General features: G+C 33.8%; 1 protein-coding gene across 5 annotated transcripts in view; it reads right to left on the bottom strand.

Annotated features, from left to right (window-relative positions):
- Window positions 1-322: 322 nt before the first annotated feature.
- Window positions 323-20,992, bottom strand: part of WRN (WRN RecQ like helicase) — a gene marked incomplete at its 5' end in the record, with an annotated part of 118,594 nt that continues 97,924 nt past the window's right edge. For all 5 annotated transcript variants that reach the window (XM_084877027.1, XM_084877028.1, XM_084877029.1 and 2 more), the window contains 5 exons: window positions 323-1,665; window positions 4,272-4,361; window positions 8,028-8,242; window positions 17,052-17,214; window positions 19,420-19,551. In XM_084877027.1, the coding sequence (XP_084733153.1) occupies window positions 1,546-1,665; window positions 4,272-4,361; window positions 8,028-8,242; window positions 17,052-17,214; window positions 19,420-19,551 (720 nt within the window). In that variant the 3' untranslated portion in view covers window positions 323-1,545. The remainder of the gene's footprint in view (window positions 1,666-4,271; window positions 4,362-8,027; window positions 8,243-17,051; window positions 17,215-19,419; window positions 19,552-20,992) is intronic.

Here is a 20,992-nt window from a genome sequence, read left to right as displayed (position 1 = left end):
AATATTGTATTACTGTAAAAAAAAAATGAGATCAATATGTACTGACATGAAAAGATCTTCATGATATATTAAATACAAAAGTTTGTTGCAGAAAATTACTTATAGCATGATCTCATTAGTTTAAAACAACACACTATGTACAAATACAAATGCAAAAGCATGTAAATGCAGAAATGACTAGAGAACCACATGCCGTATATATGATAGAAGTTATCTTCTGGTAAAGGCTGGAAATGGCATGTGAGGAAAGACGACTGTGGGGACTTTCATGGTTTTTTGGTTTGTTTTGTTTTTTTAATATATTTTTATTGATTTTTCACAGAGAGGAAGAAAGAGGGATAGAGAGTTAGAAACATCGATGAGAGAGAATCATCGATTAGCTGCCTCTTGCACACCCCCTATGGGAGATGTGCCCGCAACCAAGGTACATGCCCTTGACCGCAATCGAACCTGGGATCTTTCAGTCCTCAGACTGACGCTCTGTCCAAACCGGTTTCGGCGGGACTTTCATGTTTTAAGTGTAGCTTGAATGCTTTACAAAGAAAATTCTTTCTTATAGTATTCCTGAAACAAACTTAGGAAAAAAGTGAATATAAAAAGTTATAGCAAATGTCATAAAAGGAGTTAACTGGTAGGACTATTGATGATTTTTCTTTTTTTCGTTTTTCTAAAACAATCATGCATATATTTCTTCTTTATTAAGAATAGTTATTTGTATTTACCAAAGTCAATTAAGGCCCTATGATAAACTGCTTAAAGCTATACTAATTATGGTTTACCCAAATCAAAGTCAGGAGTATGGGTTTCAGATATTTAAGTTATATGTATGACATTAATAGATTTTAGAATCAAATTCTGACACCCTCAAAAAATGTTATTAAGTAAACGAAGGCTTAAAATAGATTTATATATACTCTTCATAACATTCAGTATGAATAACATTTTTAAAGTTTATTATTTAAAAAATAATAGAAATTTTGTAGAAAATGAATTTTTTTAGTACAAATGGTCTCTTTTGTTATTTCCCCCCCCCTCCCCCTTACATGGAACCCAAAATGTTACATTTTCACAGCTCTTGTTCATTTAACAATGTGTCGAGGAGTACTGTCTAAAGACAGTAAAGGCAATTTGTAAAATCACTGTTTTCCTCATGTACAAGACAGAATCTGGGTAATAACAGGAATGTTTTACATCACATACATTATCACCGGGCAACTACTAATCTGTTATCTGTATTATATCACACAAATTACATTTTCCAAATATACTGCTGATATAAAATAATTAGAAAACCGGGCAATAACAATTTCTTAAAGCAACCTTAAAGGAAACTCAACATTCTCTGACGTACTCAGAAGACTCGATTTTATGGAAATTGCACAAAGCTGCTTTAAGAAGACAGCTGATTAGTGAACAGATGAATTTTACTTTGAGATTAAATAATTTTTAAGCTTAAATGTTATTTCCCACTCTTTTCAGAAATAAAATACAGTACCTCTCTTATAATACAGCAAGACAAACATAATTCTCCTGGCAGCTGCCATTTTAACTAAAAAGACCCTTCTTTTTGGTTTTGGCCGTTGATTTCTTGCTGGTAACAGCTAAAGTCTCATTTCCTTTGGCAAACCACTCAGGTAATTTTCTCCGTGAGGTTTCGGATGAAGTCTATAAGAAAGAAACAGAAAAGGAAATGTTTACTGTTGAAAATGTTACCAGAAACAAATCTAACATATACAGCCATCACCCTTCCCTTGCCAAATAAGACAAAATAGTGAAATCTATACAATTTATTTCTGGATCAAAAAGTAAATAAAGGGATACAAGATCACTATATCATTGCTTTAGGCAATTTACTTGCCATCCTGTGGTGTATGCTTAGGCACTCAAGTACAGACACTCACTTGGGAAGGAAAAAACTAGGTATCATTTCAGGTGTAGGTCCCACAGTGTTTGTGCTTTGGGGTGACCAAAATGGCGAATTTGATGCTCTGAGGAATATATCTGCTTGGGTGCATGTGTGCATAAACACACCCACTTATATTAGGCATCTGAAAAGCATGTAACTTCTACACATACAGTGGTAGACGGAGTACAAGAATGGTTCAGCCACCTTCAGTCTCTTGCAGAGTTACTGAGACATAGAAGATACTCAAATAAATTTGCTGAATAAATTTAAATATTTTTTTCATTTCATAGGCTTTTGAGAATCTGTAAAAATCAGAGATCCACTTCTGAGAAGAAAAAAAAAAGACAAATGTATCCATGTACAATACTTGGCACAATTTTAGGGGCCCGTGCACCAAATGAAGCCTCAGAACCCTAAAATTCCGAGAAGAAAAATTGTTTTAAGAATCAGCCGCGCGGACAGTTAACTGGGAGCCTTGCGGCGGATACAAAAAAAAAAAAAGGAACCAAAGACAGTGATTGTGCACTAAACAATCCACACATGAAAAAAGTAAAAAGTTTTAAGTAGGTAACTGTTCCATAAGCCTAAACCTGTATTAACCTGTGTTATCTTAGTTTGAGGACATGACAGAGAAATCATCCTACCATGTACACTGTGGAATCCGGCAGAGCTGGTTTAGTTAGCAGAACTATTTGAAGGACTTTATGTTATGGTGGCCTCATCTCAGTTATAATGACTGCCAGCCAAAGGTACAAAAGTATGATTTATTCCATTTAAAAAAATGAAGACTATAACTATATATTATACATTAACAGCTTACTATTTTATTATGTTTTCTATGTTAAAAAATGGTTTCTAAATATTTAAGGATGGTGGGGCAGGGGGAGTAAAAGATACTTGTCAAAAAAACTCTAAAGCCTGTATTTAAAAAGGTTAAAACTGCTCTGGCTGGTATTTGTTGGAGTGTCATCCCGTACACCAAAAGGCTGTGGATTCCATTCCCAGTCAGGGCACATACCAGGTCTCGGGTTCAATCTCCAATTGGGTATTGTGAGGGAAGCAACTGATTGATGTTTCTCACATCAATGATTCTCTCTCTCTCTCTCTCTCCCTCCCTCTTCCTTCCTCTCTCTAAAAATCAATAAAGGTAGTATCCTCAGGTGAGGATAAAATAAATGAATAAATAAATAAATAAATAAATAAATATGATAATAGTAAAATCTGTTAGCTGTTCCAACGTAATTAGTTAAGTGTAGAAGAGAGGACTATTCGCATTTTTGCAAAAGCTAAAAATAAAAAAAAAGAAGCTGTTTAATATAGTACCTTTTCTCCTGAGCACTTATTTCTTCACAGGGAAGAGATGACCAGGAGAAGAGATTATTAGATTTACTATTAATTGCCTTACAGATAATAAATATTAGGGATATAAAGTAGACATAAAATTGGCACAGAAATATTTATTATTTCCAAAATACCTTAATATCAACATCCCTTGTAGCTACGGACAACTATAGTTGCTTATAATTAGAGTTAGGCCCCTGAGTGCATTTAGAAGAAGGAGAACAGTTAAGATTATAACAAAGCCAAACACTAAAACACAGCATGAAATCTAGGAGGAAAAAACCTGAAGTCTTGATGTACCCAAATACCATGGAATAAGCAGGAACTTTGAACCCAGGCAGAACTAGGTCAAGTTCTAATGGAGTCACTTTGCTAAATGAATGACCTTATGAATGTTCTTTAATTTCTTCATACAGAAAATGAGAATAACAGTACATAACATTACTAGATTATTTGGAGAATTAAGTGAGAATAAATGCAAAACATCAAAACACATTCTGATTTATTCATGACACTCATTAATTGGTAGCTAATATTTGAAGTCTTTTATCCTCTGTAATATTTCTGTAGAATATCATCTTCAGCATTTGCTCTATAAGTATAATAATTGCATTTCAGCGAGAAAAAGAGGAAGCTTGCTTACACTGTTTGTATCTTGTGAGTCTTAACAATCAGTATCTGGGGAAATTTTAATTATGAAATCTAGCTCACCGACCAGAAACAATACCTGTCAGAGATGACTTCCTTCAACAGTAGAAGACTAAACTTCCCAGCAATCATAATAACATTTAAAGGTGACATTTACATCTTCCTGATACTCTAAATTCTATTAACTATTATCATTAAGTTGAGCATACAAAACATTAACTCATCTGATTTTATGTGCACATGTATATATAAGCAAATAGAGAAATACCTATCTATATTTATATTTCAAATCATATAAAACAAAGATGTATCTAAACATATTAGTTATCAAGCCTAATGTATTTGTCACAAAAACTATTTCACTAATCAATTTTACCTGTAACTGAGGATCTGCAAATAACTCTTCTATTTCTGGATCACTGGGTGGCTGACTCCACGAAGTTAGTGCATTTCTGTGAGGCTTCTCCTTCAGAGAACAATCACAGGATATTTCCCATCAATCTTTAACATTTTTATGGCATACAAAATAGTTACAGCATGCACTATTTTCTTTAAAAACAAAACAAAACATTATGCCTAACAAAGCAAAGCTTAAGAAAATTCTTATTGAAATACTGCCATTTGTGACAACATGGATGGATCTCTTAGAATATCATGTCAAGTGAAATAAGTTAGATGGAAAAAGTCAAGAATGATATAATTTCACTCATATATGGGATGTAAAATTGAAAGCAACAAATGAACAAGGAAGACAAACAAAAACTCATGGACACAGGCAACAAACAGTATGGTGGTTCCAGAGGGACCCGGGGGAGGGATGTAATAATGAGTAAGGGGGTCAAATATATGGTGATGGAAGGAGACTTGACTTTGGGTAGTGAAAACACAATACAATATGTAGACAATGTATTATAGAATTGTACCCTTAAAACCTATATAATTTTATTAGCCAATGTCATCCCCAATAAATTTAATTTAAAAAGGAAATTATTATTCTGAGGTATTGAATTTTAACAATGATTGTAGCAATATTACTTATGAGGCATTTTTATGAGTATCTTAAAATTTTGCAAATAATATTGTATATTTTAATTTATAATGAAATTCAGTGGCAGGGCAGGAAATTCTCTCTGTCTCTATCTCTCTGTCTCTTCTGGAAGTTCTCTCTTTCTCTCTCTCTCTCTTTCTCTCTTTTTCTGTCTCTCTCTCTCTCTCTCTTCTGGAAATCAGGAAAAATAAAAAGGAAAAAAGGGATGCAGGAGGAGAGGGTGCTAGGAAGATGCTAGAAACAGCAGCATAGTTTTTAAATTTCTCTGAATCCCAGCACTAAATCAGATAGAACTAGATATGAAAAACAAAAATTCATCATCTACTTTTACAATAAAGAAAGGTATCCTCAGGAAACCGAAGCTGTACGCATGTGAAGACAAGCCATAGGCCTGCCTAGTACAGCATCTGTATGGGAGAAAGCAGAGGCCAGCAGCGAGGTTTTGAGAATGGGAGAACCCCAGTCTACTGGAAAGCAAGACGGATTAACAGAGAACAGCATCTGAAGGTTGGGAGGGCTTCTGCAGGCGGCCAAAAGGGGTCCACAGCAGCCCCGGGAGTGGCTACAGCAGCTGGCTCCTGAGAACTCTCCTGACCAGGCAAGGCTGCCTTCCAGGAGAAGGCCCCAGTTCATGGAAACTGCTGGGGTGAACTAAAAACCAAGCAGGACAGGCCTGGCAGACACAGGGAAGAGAAAGCCCAGGTGAAAGTGACGGAGGAGGGTGCCTCCTAAGCCAAGCTTCCGTATTTTGAACATTACAAAGAAGAACAGAAGGGATTGCTCTGTGAACACGGAAACTATCCCGAACCATGCCTTCTTGGAAAGTGCAGGAACATTCATTTCACATGAAACGAGCAACAGAAAAGTATCACGGTCATATCATAGACATCAGAAAGACTTTCTAAGACACAGAATAAAACTAACTTCTCAAAATGAGCTGAAAAACATTAAGAAAATAATTCAAAACATGAAAGAATTTCACAAATCAAAATCAGAAAAACTCAAAACTGAAAGAAGAATAGTTCAAGAGAGAATTAGAAATGAAAAATAAATTTTAAGAAAAGTTTTCTGGAATAAACAAAATCTTAAAAACTAGCAGAAAACTTTCTGAAATAAAATATTTACATATTTAAAGAACCCGCTGTGTACCTCTGTATATTAATTCACAGCTACCACAGATCAAGACATAATCTTCCTCCTTTAAACATAGCCACGACTGGGCCTCTATCGTAACAACAATCACAACAGTTGTAAATCTAACAATACACCAACTAATAAAAAAACTAAATCTTGGGGGCGGTGGGGGGAGGGCACAATGGTAAGATATGTACACAGATAATAATTTAATTTAAAAAAAACAAAAAACTAAATCTTGTCCTGACATTATTCTCTATCAGAAGCCTCAGAATTATAAGAAGAAATACATGAAGGGATACAACCAAGTCAGTAGAGACAATGAATGTTAATAGTTGAAAGACCCTGAAACTATTGTAGAACTCTGATAGACAGTATTGAAGTAGTTTTCCATAGCAGGAGATAGATGAAAGAAAAAATACTTTGGCATCTCACTCACCTCCTAATCTCCTTCCCAGCCCCCAAATCCTAGCTCCCCTAAATGGGGGGGGGGGGGGGGGGGGGGGGAAAGAGGCTAAATATATCTCTCCCCCCAAAGTCTCCCCACTCTGTTCTTGGTACCTGATGTTATTTCAATACAGGAAAAGCAAAATGCTGATGTGTGGTTAAAATAATACTTTATATAAATGACTTTCAATATTCAAGAAAATTACGCCTCTTTTTTCTATATTGATAAGTAGATGTTGGAGAAAAATAAGGTCTTAGGCTCCTAGTATAGATTTCAGAAATAAAAGGCTGGCATAGAAGCCAAATTTCACTAATATTACCCAACCTATACTTTCCTTGATGTCCTTATAGCTAATTCAATTGTCAAAATAATGTAAAGAATTCCAATAAATCAAATTTCATGAGGTTATCTGGAATAAGACTATAAACAAATCTAATTGAGGTACACAGTTAAATAAGACCAGTCCTCTTATTTCTAAGCTATTGAGGAAAGGAGTTTAACTACTGGAAAGCCTATGCAGATCACCTTAGAACTGAAATGGAGCTTCTAACTCTCCAACAGCAATGTTAGTAACCGCCTACAACCATGCTGCATTTATCATCTAGGATAGGACAGGGGTCTTCAAACTACGGCCCGCGGGCCACATGCAGCCCCAAGGGGAGTCTGATCCTGCCCGCCAGGTTTTTTGGGCAGTGAGCGCAGCCAAGGTGTTACAGTAGGAATTAGTAGTTCATATAGTCCGGCCCTCCAGCTCTCTGAGGGACCGTGATCTGGCCCCCACTTTAAAAAGTTTGAGGACCCCTGACTAGGAGCTAAAATAATTTTTAGTTAATTATTCGTTTTCACAAACACATGTGGAGTACTGTAATTTTCGACCTGGAAGATACTGAAGGCCACACTTTCAAATGTATACCATCATCTAATAGAATCACATTGCCAAGGAATTTTTCTCACACCAGACACAGAGAAATAATTTTCATAGCATTTGCTTTTAATAAAATGTGCCACCTAAAATAATACTAAGTTCATGGTCTTTCCCTGATTATGCAAAAAGTGCACTGGCGTACACTCAGGACTAGGAACTGCGATTATCCTGTACCTGAGCTGATGAAGGAGAGAATGAAACACATACCAGTTTGGGAGGCATTTATAATAGAATGTGTTTTCATCTTCATTAATCACATTAACTGTCATTTGCTTAAAGCCAGTATTAATTACCTATAAAGATAGATAATCTCCAGGCTCTATAATATGAGGTAGAGAACAAATTTAAGCTAATTCTCTCCACAATAAGCTAAAAAGACAGACTCTCTTCACCTTTTGTCATGTAAGAAATCACTTTTCTCGGCTCGGAGGAAAAGCAACGGAAATAGAGCACACAGATTTAAAAAGAAACCTTCTATCAGAATTTATGACAGTTTAAAAAACATAGCACTCAAGTGGTAGAATAATGCAAATTGAACAAACTGATATTTTATGAAAATTCTCCATATAATTAACACCTTGGTATCAGGGCCTACTTCTTCCTTGCTTCTCTTAGGACTCGAACAGCTTGCTTCTGAGTTGGGAAAACATCTCTTATTGTTGGAATCACATGCAGGTTGGCATAACAGTCTGTTGTCACAGTCTTTTTCCAGGATTTCAATTGCCATATGAATAAGGTACGTGTCAATGCTTTCAGGAACAAACATTCTAATGAGTTTAATTTTATTCAACTCTGTAAAAGATGGGGAAAAAAATAAGATTTAAAAATAAAATACACAGAACATTTTTGAAATCCCATGCGCTGGAAATGGTGAAATATTCTGGAGGAAACAAAGAAGGAGGGTAGCCAAAGAAAATGTTCCTCTTTCAAATGCCACGTCCTACATAACGGAAATGGGGTGAAATGTACACAACCTACACCCTCTACCTCCAAGAGTCAAAATCTGGTCAGTGTCATGGACGTGGCATAAATCACGTTTCACACTGTCTGGGTATAAAGGCCACCATTCCCAGAAGAGTTTCTAAAGGAATTACATTATGCTTCGAATTACAAAGATCAGTTACAAGTTAATGTGCTGAAAAAAATGTATTCTTAAAATAGAAGCCAGCCATACCTGTGAATAAGATGCCAATAAAATGATCCTTTCAATCCATTTGGTAGCATAACAAACATCTGAATTATTTAAAATGCATATTAGTAACTAAATGAAGTTTCCTAGAAAAGGTGTATCTTATTTTCAGAATCAAGGAATTTTTAATTTTTGTAATCTAACAGAACTGATTCAGACTGTGTCAGTTCTTCACAACTTTACAAATTATGTAGCCATGCCTTACAGACCGCTATTAATGATTCAAGTTCTTCCTTTCAACATCACACACATTCCTCCACAATTCCTCAGCCTATTCCCTCCTCTTCCTGTGGTTTATAAAACTGGCATCACACATTTCTGACACCCAATTCAAATTAATAGCCATCCACCAAGTATTTTTAAATGACACTCTGAAAAGGTGGTCTTTAAGTTACTACAGTTTGCAGGTTTATATTCTCCTTCCTTCCAAAGTTCATATCTTGCTTCCCCAGTACAGGACTTCCCAAATAAAACTGCAGATTGGGGGTGGGGGGGGAGGGGGGGGGGTAAAAAGTCAAGAAGAGAAGGTAACACAGCTAATACATATTAGGATAGTGGTCTATCTAATTATTTGGCTTATATTGTTTCTCACTTTAAAGCTTTAAAGCAGAGGTTCCCAAACTTGTTTGTGCCGTAGACCCCTTGCCATGTTTTTCGGTTTTGGGTAGACCCCCTACTTACCTGATATTGATTTTTTTGTAAATTTCTAACTGTAGTGAAGTTTAGTGTTAAAATTTAATAAAAAATAATGTACCTACTTTTCTCCGGCATTCTCAAACAAAATAACACTGATTCACTATAATTTGTATGATAAACTACCAGTTTATATTTTTTTAAATATTTTCTCAGCACTTTCCTATTCAAGATTCAGGAAACGAATGAACGTATTTTTCTCACATTCATATTTATAGAGTGACGAATTGAACAAGTCGGTGCAAGTTCGCGAAGCTTTGAGACAAAAATTGGCAAGAATGTTTACTGCGCGTATGCTTGTAACAAGATGATACTGGTATATCATTATGTGCAGGTTTTTATCCTACAACTTACACAATTTTATAAACATATATAATAAATTTTTTACTTCATAGGTACTTTTATAAATAATTTATATGTTTTTATATTATAAGATAATATGATGTAAGTAAATAGGTACTATTAGTGTATGTTGAGATCCACTATCGTGGACCCCCATTTTCATTTCATGGACCCCCAAATTTTTTTTTCACTGACGAAGACCCCCTGCAGGTTGTCATAGACCCCTGGGGGTCGATATAGACCACTTTGGGAATCACTGCTTTAAAGTATAAAACTGATGCTAATCACAACCTTGGAAATATAAGATTACCTCTAAATGTAAGAAAGTCAGCAATGTGACTATAGTATCTATCAACCAAACTAAAATTTTATTTGTCTTTGGTCATATTATTGTTAATACCACTGAAATTCTGCCAATCTTACCACTTAATCATTTTTTAAATGTATTTTATTGATTTTTCAGAGAGAGGGATAGAGAGATAGAAACATTGATGAGAGAATCATTGATCAGCTGTCTCTTGCACACCCTCCACCGGGAATGTGCCCGCAACCAGGTACATGCCCTTGCCCGGAATCGAACCTGGGACCTTTCAGTCCACAGGCCGACGCTCTATCCACTGAGCCAAACCGGTCCCAGCTACTTAATCATTTTTAAAATCATCTTCTTTTGCATTTATCTATCATAATTTACTTAGAGTTCTCTTCCATTTATCTTCAATTTTTCTTTCGAAAAAAAAATAGTACTGATGAACATTATATTACAAATATCTTTCCAACTTTCTAAATTCACAGAAGTGGGGTTGCTAGTTCAAAAGTTTTAATCTTTGATACATATTACCAAACTACCTCTATTACTCTGTTGTCGATACCAAACTACTAACCACAGTTACTGAGCACTTGGAATATGGTTAATATGCCTGATGAACTCAAATTTTTTATTGTAAGTAATTCTAGTGCAAGTATGCAGCCCTCAAGAGTCATAAGAAAGCAATTCAGCAATAACTGATTTCTCTATTCAGAAACATGGAATCTTATTTTACAGTGATGAGAAACTGTTATTTTATGACCTTTTCATTAAAAGCTTGATTGAAAGCCAAAAATTAAATTTAAAACTGATACTTTTAAATATGTTTGGAACAAACTGGGTATCTTCATTTGCTTTATTTAAATGTGAATTTTATCAAAGCTTTATACAGACTAAGTATTTCAAATTAAAATTGAGCTATATGATGAATTGAGGTATATGATGAATATAAAATACCTATCTGATTTCAGAGGCTTAGTACAAAAAATCCTCATTAACAATTTTTATATTCATTATATGTTAAAATGACAGCATTTTCAATATATTGGGTTAATGAAATCATATTAAAATTAATTACATCTGTTTATTTTTACTTTTTAAATGTGGCTGCCAGAAAATTTTAAATTACATATTTGGCTCATGTCATATTTTCTTTTGGATAGTGCAGCTCTAGAAAAACCATTCAAATTTTCCCATACCCTAGCCAACAGGTACACTACATTGTACTAAATTAATTTTCTTCTGTGGATATTTAAATACTGATAAACATGCCTCCATTTCACTTAGAAAGAAACTCCTACCATTTGCAACAGAATGGATGGACCTGGCTGAAACCAGTTTGGCTCACTGGATAGAGCCTCGGCCTGGATAGAGGGTCCGGGTTCAATTCCGGTCAGGGGCATGTACCTTAGTTGCGGGCACATCCCCAGTAGGGAGTGTGCAGGAGGCAGCTGGTCGATATTTCTCTCATAGACGTTTGTAGCTCTCTATCTCCCTCCCTTCCTCTCTGTAAAAAATCAATAAAAAAAAAAAAAAAAAAAAAAAAAAAATATATATATATATATATATATATATATATATATTTTATGCTTCAAGTTTTTAAACTTAACTTTATTAAATTTAATTTTATACGCCATAAAATGTATTATTTAAATGTACACTTTGATGAGTTTGTAAAAATATGTTCACAATATTTTATATGATATATAACAATCATATCAATCAAATGGAGCAAGCCACCCTACCTATAAAAGGAGAAAAACACACAAATGGAATGGATTCAGGAAAAGATGTTAAACTGGAATCCATGTTTGAAATCTAGTATATTAACATACTTTCCTTTCGAGTAGAATATACTCACATCTCTACTGAAAATATCCCATGTGTGCTTCTTTCAAATATTTGCAGCTAAGTTTTATTTATTTTTCTGTGAAAATTGAGATTCTTTGATTTTAATATTCAGGCTTTATAAAGCTATATAACTGTTTATATATAATTTTTTTCTATTGTAATTTTATTGTTTTTATGCTTTTAACTTTTTATATTTCCTTTATTATTTTCTTCTTGTCTTTGCTATACTTTTATATTTTTTAGTGTGTTGAAAGTTGTGTGGACAGTTTTATATAGTACTGTAGTTAACATTTAATATGGCATCAATATTAATTATTTTCTTAAATATTGTAACCACCATTCTCTCCCATCTCCATATCCCCCCCCCCCTCCACCCAGGAGAACACTGATTATTTTAATTTGAATTATCATTATCTGTCCCATATCTTTGTTTTCTTTTGTAATTTTAATTTTTCTTTCTTTTTTCTTACTTTAAAGTGAGCTTTCCATGTGTGTTTTAATATAACTAATGTGAATTTCTATTCTGCAATTGTAGTTTTACTTTTTCTTAATAGGAGTTTCTCATTATTTCATGTTTCTTCTTAATCTATGGTATTTTTATCCCAATAAATTTTATACCAATGGCTTCCTATTCCTTTTTTTAAAAACATTATTGTCCTTGCAGTCTAATACGTGTATTATAGTTTTCTGCAATTAATTCTACAGCTGGTATTGGATAACAGATCTCTCTGTTGATTGTTTTGGGTGATTTCTTTTCCTTATATCCTAGCAGGGATTTTATTGATTTATTCCTCATTAATCATTCCAAGGCCAAATCAAATCTAACTTGGCTTGGAATGGACCAGCAGTTTGGATATATCTATTGCATTTGGCCTTCTTACAGTTCCAGATGGTGGGAATATGGATGGACACAATTCCATAAACAATTTGTATAGTCTAGTAAGAACTGATACTGTACTGTGGTTTGATTTATCCCTTTTCTTAAAAGAATGGATGGACCTGGAAAGCATAATCCTAAAGTGAAATAAGTCAATCAGAGAAAGATAAATATCACATGATCTCACTCATTTGTGGAATATAATGAACAACATAAACTGATGAACAAAAAACAGATCCAGAGATAGAGAAGCATTGATTAGACCGTCAAAAGAGGGAAGGAGGGAGAGGGTGGAGGGAAGGGGGTGAGATCAACCAAAGGACTTGTATGTATACTAGCATAACCAATGGACACAGACACTAGAGGGGTGAGGGCATGAGCGGAGATTGGGGGAGTTTTGGGAGGATAAGGACACATATGAAATACCTTGATCAATAAAGAATTTTTTTTAAAGTTATTAGATCATGAAAAAAATAAATATTGAATAAACAAACTATACTATTGATAGTACATCCTTAGTCTCACACATTATAAATGTAAAACATAGAAACCAATTTTAGGGGATACAGCAACACAATCTTGTACGATCATATAATTTAATTATTTTAAAAAGAAAAAATAAAGTTATTTTATTCCATTTGAAACTATTTCTAAAATAAGAATGTCTCTTTTATTCATTAAATTATTATATATAAACATTTGCCTATGGTATTAAACTATTAGTGATTTAATAAATGTACAGGTGTTATACTGTACTTAGAATATAATTTCAAGGTATAATTAGAAAATTTATATATTTACCTACACATTTCTTATAAGTACTCTTTATATTTTTATCTTAAAGTCATCCTACAATATAGATATGCAAATAAGTAGCATCTAGTTATAAAGATGCATGTTATTCTGCCCTAATTTTCCAAGCAGCTAAGTGTTAAAAATATCTACTGGTGAGTGAAATAATAAGCACTGGCTGCACTCCTTTGTTGCTTTAAAAGAGATCATATTACCCCTACTTTTTGCTGCAGGTCCCTGGGAAGCCAGCCCTAATTTCTAAGCACATGCACATAAAGAATGGGAGGATGAAATTATTCTAAAAATTATTCAGGTTCCTCATTAAATGTCTTGCTTAATTTATTATTAAGCATAGTTAGAATCTCAACTTCAAAAAAGAAGCAGCTTAAAGTTATATAAACATGATAAACTTAAAAGAATAACAGTACAGAATTCATTTAAAATATTAAGTTAGAAAGACAAAAATTTACATAGCAAATCAGATATAATTTATCAATTCAGTATTCTATTTTTAGGTATAAGATTATACCATAATAAAATATAGAAAATTCTCAATTCAGGATTGTATAAATTTAAATGCCAATCAAACTTGCTCATTAAAATACCAAATTATAAAATATGGCTACAGTTAAATAAAAGATCAAAATAACATCTCTGAATAATTAATATACTATGTATATCCTCATTTCTTATAATTTATAACACATTTTTTCAATAAAAGAACAAATAGTTTTTATCAAGGAAAAACAAGATTTCAAAAGTAAAATCTCACATTGATAAATAATATCTTACAGGCTATAAAAGTACAATCAAAGGAAATAAAATTTAGAGTTCATGGTTTGTGCAGTCTCCTTTGGCTTAGGCAGTAAACTATAATACACTTTTTCATTTTATATGTACAACCTACATATGGTATATTGATAGAAAAATGAAACGTGTTCAAAAGTATTCTGCACTGTTCTTTGGAATTTCAATTTAACATTTATCTGAGTGAAAATTTTTGCAATGGTATAAAGTATACAATGGTAAAGACAAATGTTTTACCTACTGTCATAGTCACTAATGATCACAAGTGTTCTCTCATGTCCCTAATATTTGTTGAATCAGGCCATGCAATTATAGAGAATTTTCCATGTTTATACATCTGCTGGATTTTAATATTTCTTAATTTTAAAAGTTATAAGAAAATTGAAAATTTTAAACTCAGAATGTAGAGGGTACTAGATAGAGAATATTTAAAGATACTAGATATACAAATATAATAAACCAAATATAATTAAATATATTTATTTTACTCATCAATTAGAGGTTTATAAACCCAAATCCTCTACCAGGATTAAAAACTGCATATTTCTTTCTTTAAAGAGTTGGCAGCACAGCTTTGACGTGGTCTAGTGAAAAGGAAAGCTTGCTCAGTCATTAACCTTGACATGAATGTAAAACAATTTTCAACCCTCTAGGCCTCAATTCCTATCTCTGCAACAGGATGCCAGTAGGAAAATGAAAATATAATGATTTCCAATTTCCTTTCCAAATAAAAAATTCAACTTTACAACTACATGATTTAGGAAGCAAATTAGCAGCCCCTCTATTCTTCTTCACAGCCAAATAAAATAGATGTTGCCAAAACTTTATTGAATAATAGAATCTTAAATCTCCCATGTCCCCCTGTCTATAGTTTTGAAACTTCCCTTCTGGTATACTTATTAACTTCATATTTTTTAAATTAGGTTCTAAAATAATAGAGTATTAAAGTAATCGCAAAGGGTATATTTAAGAAGCCACCAAATCTTGCCATCTACTTCTTCATCATGATATTCCCCATTTCTGCTTATAATACCTAATACAATGTACATGCTATGTAAATTAGTTAGTATAATATACTGTATTGTTTAGAATCAACTTTCTGGAATTTTTTCTTCAAATACTCCCAATCTGCAGTTAGTTGAATCCCTGGTTATAAACCAGAGGACCCAGAGGGCAAACTATTTACCAAGTGCCAGAGCATTCTGGGCAGTGTCTATTTCTCAGCACTCTGTAACAAAGGCATATTTCTCTCTGCCCGTTTGAGAGGAGGAAACTGAGGCTTGGGGAGGTTAGGTAATTTGCCCAAAGTACCATAGCTCCGAAATGGTGGAGCCAAGACCTGAATCAGATCAGCTATAACGGGAGCCTTTACTTTTTCTAGGGGCTAACATCACCCATCAGTCTTCAAGATTTAAGGAAGGCAGCTAAATGATCGCACATGTGATTGTCAGCAGGAAAAATCTGCCTATTCCAACAGCTCATCAAAAACACTCATTTCTCTGAGCCCTGAGAGGCCCTTAGTACACTTGAAGTCTCACTACCAGGATTAGAAATTGCATATTTTTTTTCTCCTAAATAGTTGGCAGCACAAGTTTAGTGTGATAGTAAAAAAGGTTTTACTTAGCTGACACTGCCCAACCCGCCTGTATCTCTCCTTTCCCTATGCTTCCACGTTGACCAATGGAAGGATGGAGGTGTTCTTTCTTAGACCTTCAGTCAAACCTTGCTCAGCCTAGAATTAAAACTGCCTTTTAAGGGGACTTGAATGTCTTTGTTCTGATCAATTTAATACTGATTGTGCTTTTAAAGGATGATCTTACCCCTCTCTTTTCCAAACGTTGGGGGGGTGGGGGGGTTGGGAGAGGATTGTATAGTTATTCCCAAGTGGGAAAGAATTCGAGATAATAAAAAATTATTTGCACGGCAGCCATATACCCATTGCTCTGGCCTAACAGTCTGAATAAATTTATCAGATTTATTGAGTTATTAACACACCAGTTTATATTTGTACATTTAGGAGGGAAGTCCTCTAACGTATCTCATCCTATCTAAAAATGTCTGCAGGGCAAGCAGAGTGAGCACGGTTGAGGTTCTGCAGCAAAGTGAAAAGAGGAAACCCTCCTACAAAGGCCTGGCGAACTTGGTCCATCCTTCAAGGTCACAGTGACAGATCCCACCGACTGCAATGAGTGGAACGGCTACTTAAGTGAAACCAATGACAAGGAAACAGAAAGATTTAGGGAAAAACTGGGAGTAAGTTTTGGGGACTGAATATAGAAAAAATGGGTATTTCCCCTCCCTCCCAAGTGATGAGGTAGAAATCAGGAAAGAATGAAAGTGCACTATTTCAGGATTGGTGTGTATGTTGTCATCTGAAGCTGAAAAGAAAAGCATGAATTTCTCTGACTCAGGCTTTCCCCTGAGCGATAATGGGAAGAAAGACTATTTTTCTAACACAACAAAAAACCTTACAAAAGTATAGCTTTCATAGTTCCCTGTTTCCCCGAAAATAAGACAGTGTCTTATATTAATTTTTTCTCCCAAAGTTGCACTAGGTCTTATTTTCAGGGGATGTCTTATCTTTCCATGTGCTAGGTCTTATTTTCGGAGGATGTCTTATTTTCGGGGAAACACGGTAGCATGAAGAGTTGATGTTAAACTAAAAATATTAGTGGATTGCTTGTTTACTTCATCCGGGTTCAATGACTCAGTCATTAAGGCTGCAGGCCAGGGTGGTTGTGATCACCTGAGTTGATGGGAGGGTTTCGGATAACATCAGTAATAATCTTCTGAACCTCTGGAGTCAGGCCTGCTCGCTCCATATCGACTGGGTAGCCAGCTTTCACCGCTTGGGATAAGTGTATGCCAACAGCTGTGAGAGGCAGAATCCTTTCCTCAGCTACACTCTTCTAGAGAAACAGCAGCAAAACAACCAGTCAGTTTTTTCAAGTTTCCACTGTACTGTATGAAAGCAAAATGTCCGAAACCTTCTGGTAATAAATGTTCACTGAGAAATAAACAATGTGCTCAACCTTCACTTTATACTAATCAATTTCTTTAAAAATACATTAGAGAACTCCACAGATTCTACTTTTTACAATTATTATACTGAATACAACATAATCATCCAGCATTAGCTAAGAAACCAATCCTCATCTCTCCGTAATTATTCACTTTAAAGCCTTTTAGAGGCAGAGAGCACTATGTTAAGTCTAAAAGATGCAACAACCACTGAAAATATAATAAACTGTATTCCAAAGTTCTAATACTTGAAATAATATACCATGTGCCTAGAATTGAATTAAACAATTGTGTTAAAATTGAGGATACTGTTACATATTTTTGTAGCTTTTACACAACTATAGCTCCAAATTCATTTAAGATTATGTATTAGATATAATATTCTTTTAAACACTCCAAGAGTTTAGTCACTCGGCTCTAAATTAATTCATAATACTCTCTTTTAATACAACCTGAAAGTCTGAATTTGGATTGGATTTTGTGTAAATGTTGACACTTTCCTAGAAAAAGAGCCTTTAAAGCAATAATTTCATCCTTTAAAGGTCGGTTTTAAATTACTTCATTAAATGTCTATCCTTTTCTACGAGACAGTGTAACCATGTGTGCCTATCAGGGTTACTTGATACCAGGCATCAAATTACCTAAAACTAATTGCATTATTGCTCCTGATTAATTAGTCCTTAGGCATGTTTAATTTTGTAGTTAACTGGCAAAACCGTCTCAGACTCCTGGGAGGTAGAGATAATTACACCATGATATTACACAATAATATACAACCAAATAACAGCAAAAGACATAAATGAAGATTTGCTCTCTTCATATTTTTAATCATGAATATATGATATAAAACATAAAACCTCATATCATGGATGAGTATTATTAGCATGCACTTTATTCAGAAAATCTGAAGGCCATACCAAATTTTCTTAGAAACTATATTCAGTTATACCATGCATATATGGTCAAATTATGTAATATAGATTTAATGTGTACGTTTAAGTTACTATTTAAGAGGCAGAACTTTAATTCCTATTTATCATGTAATGTGTTTCAAAAATAATAACACTGGAATTATTTGGTTTCTTGTGTAATGGATTCTGTACTTTTAATTAAGGAACATGACTATCAAATTAGAACATCTATTAAGTAATTAAGACAAGCTATGAATTATTTATTCTTATTTATATTAGACCTTAATCAGAATAAAAAGTGTGTAATATGGCCTAGTAGAAGAAGACACAAAAGAGGAAAACCAGGCATTGGACCAACCAATTTATGGTCATAGAGAATAGGAATTCAAATTAGTAAAACTTAGCTGGAAGCCTCATTCTATCTTTATTCCACTAAGATAAACTCTTTATTTTGTATAGAATGAGGCAAAAGTAGGTTTATAGTTATTCATATGGAAAATAATACAATAATTAATATATAATAATACAAGAATAAACTCTGTTTCATGTACTCACAACCATAGCCGACCTTTACCCACACCATTTATTAAAAAAATGCTCAACAGTCTTAAGGATTTATGCCAGAACAGTGAGGACATATTAAATGTGGCTATTTTTCACAGTAGCTTTTTTTCAAAGAGCATCAGGCATGGTTAAAAAATAGAACAGAACTAAAGGATAGAGTGAGCAACAAGTTTGATGAATGTACAAGTACGTACATATTCATATGTTTGTTTTTCACATTGCTCTGCATATTCCTTTTTTTTTAACTTAATGTATCTTGAAAGTTATTTCTTATCAATACATATGGCTGATAGTTTCTAAACTATTAATCCAATTTTTAAAAAACAGTCTTGCATATGGCTGCTTTAATATCCCTGAGCTATAAATGTGTTTATCAAGTACCTCAGATATAATCGCAATAAGATAATCCTGGTCAACCTATACTTGTTGTTTTTACTCAATTGACAGATGTAGGCTTAACAGGAAAAGAAAATGACATTCTTTTCTAAAATTAAATACAAAATGTAAAATATTATAGGATTAGAAGAAATTACCCCGATACAACTTTAATACTGAAAAGCTGATAAAACATGTTTAGATAAATTTAAAAATTCCCTCTAACGTGAATGTAACACTTACCAAAGACAACTTCTTTTCTTGGAATAAAGAATACGTCATAGCCACAGAAGTTGGGAGGGAGCATTCTTTGTCTTTTGCCACCAGGCTTTTCTTCTGTTCTTCTTGAGGATTTGTACTTGAAAAGAGATCTGTCTACAAAAGTTTAAAAGTAGCACAAATAGTGAATAATAATATCAAAATAATGACAGAAATAATATCAATATGATCAGTAGGGCTTAGGGGGTAAAAATAACACAAATAAAACCTACAAAGAACAGCAAAAAAAATCCCCTTTTTATGAGAAGCTCAAAAAAGGTGTTTGGTGTTGTTATTTACTTATTAATTTTGAAAGGAAAAATAAAGCTAGAGTGAATCAAATATTTCTAATAATAAAGATGGCTGTAGAACTAGAAATTCCTAGTCTTTCCTTTAGCCAATAAGAGGAAAGAAAAAATGAACTATAATGAGGACCATTCTGTCTTTAAATATTAAGTTCCCAAGCACACTGGAAGTGAATGTTAAATGAATAAATAAAAATAATTAATATTCAAATGTAGGAAGTATAGCCACAAAATTTGCTAATGTATCTTTTAAAAATATATATTAAAAATAAAAAAATAAATATATTTTATTGATTTTTTTCAGAAAGGAAGGGAGAGGGATAGAGAGTTAGAAACATTGATGGGAGAGAAACATTGATTAGCTGCCTCCTGCACACATCCTAATGGGGATGTGCCCACAACCAAGGTACATGCAATTGACCGGAATCAAACCTGGGACCTTTCAGTCCGTAGGCCAATGCTCTATCCACCAAGCCAAACCAGTTAGGGTGTGCATGCCATGCTAACATATCTTAAAGAAAATTTCTCTTTAACTACATACAGTACATATAGTTAAAAAAAAATACATACAGACTGTGGCTTGTGAAGCATTATGCAAATTCTTAAATATGATTCATTAAGACATTTAAAAGAAAAAAAAGGAGAAAGGATAAAAAAAAAATAAAATTAAGAAATACTAGGATTTTTCTAAAGCCTGAAGAAAGTAAAAGCCAAGTAATAGTTATGATAAAATTAGTATATGATATAGGACTAACATCAATATATCAATAGTTTTCCTCCAAAATGCCAACTTTACCTTCCAAAACGTAAGAACCAATACTAAATTAAAATAATTAAATCCAACCGAACTTGGCTTACAGTAACCTACACTACTCTCACTATCCTAAACAAAAAGGGAGTCTGCCGATTAGTTCACAGACACCTGGGACAACTGCAAGGTGGCGAACAGAGAAGCCAGACAACACCCTAAGACCTAAGGTCCGGGTTGTTTCCAGGCACCACTAGGCTTTCAAAAAATGTATTACATATTTCACTAAATGAAATTAAAGTGTTTCCATCTGAAACCTTAACACAGTCAGAATTGGCCATAAATTTCTAGGAATGACTGAAATAAAACTCCGTTAGCCAGATTCTTCGGGATTACAGGGTAGTCTCCACCTGCAGGCAACCACAGACACCCCTCTACCAAGGTCTTAGAAATGTGATCACTGGGAGTAATTCTGGAAAATACATAAAGATGTTAAGATATATGG

This window comes from Pipistrellus hanaki, assembly GCF_964339955.1.
Source record: "Pipistrellus hanaki genome assembly, chromosome: 3".
NCBI lineage: Eukaryota > Metazoa > Chordata > Mammalia > Chiroptera > Vespertilionidae > Pipistrellus > Pipistrellus hanaki.
Note: the sequence above shows the minus strand (reverse complement) of the source record. Positions and strands in the feature narration are given on the sequence as shown.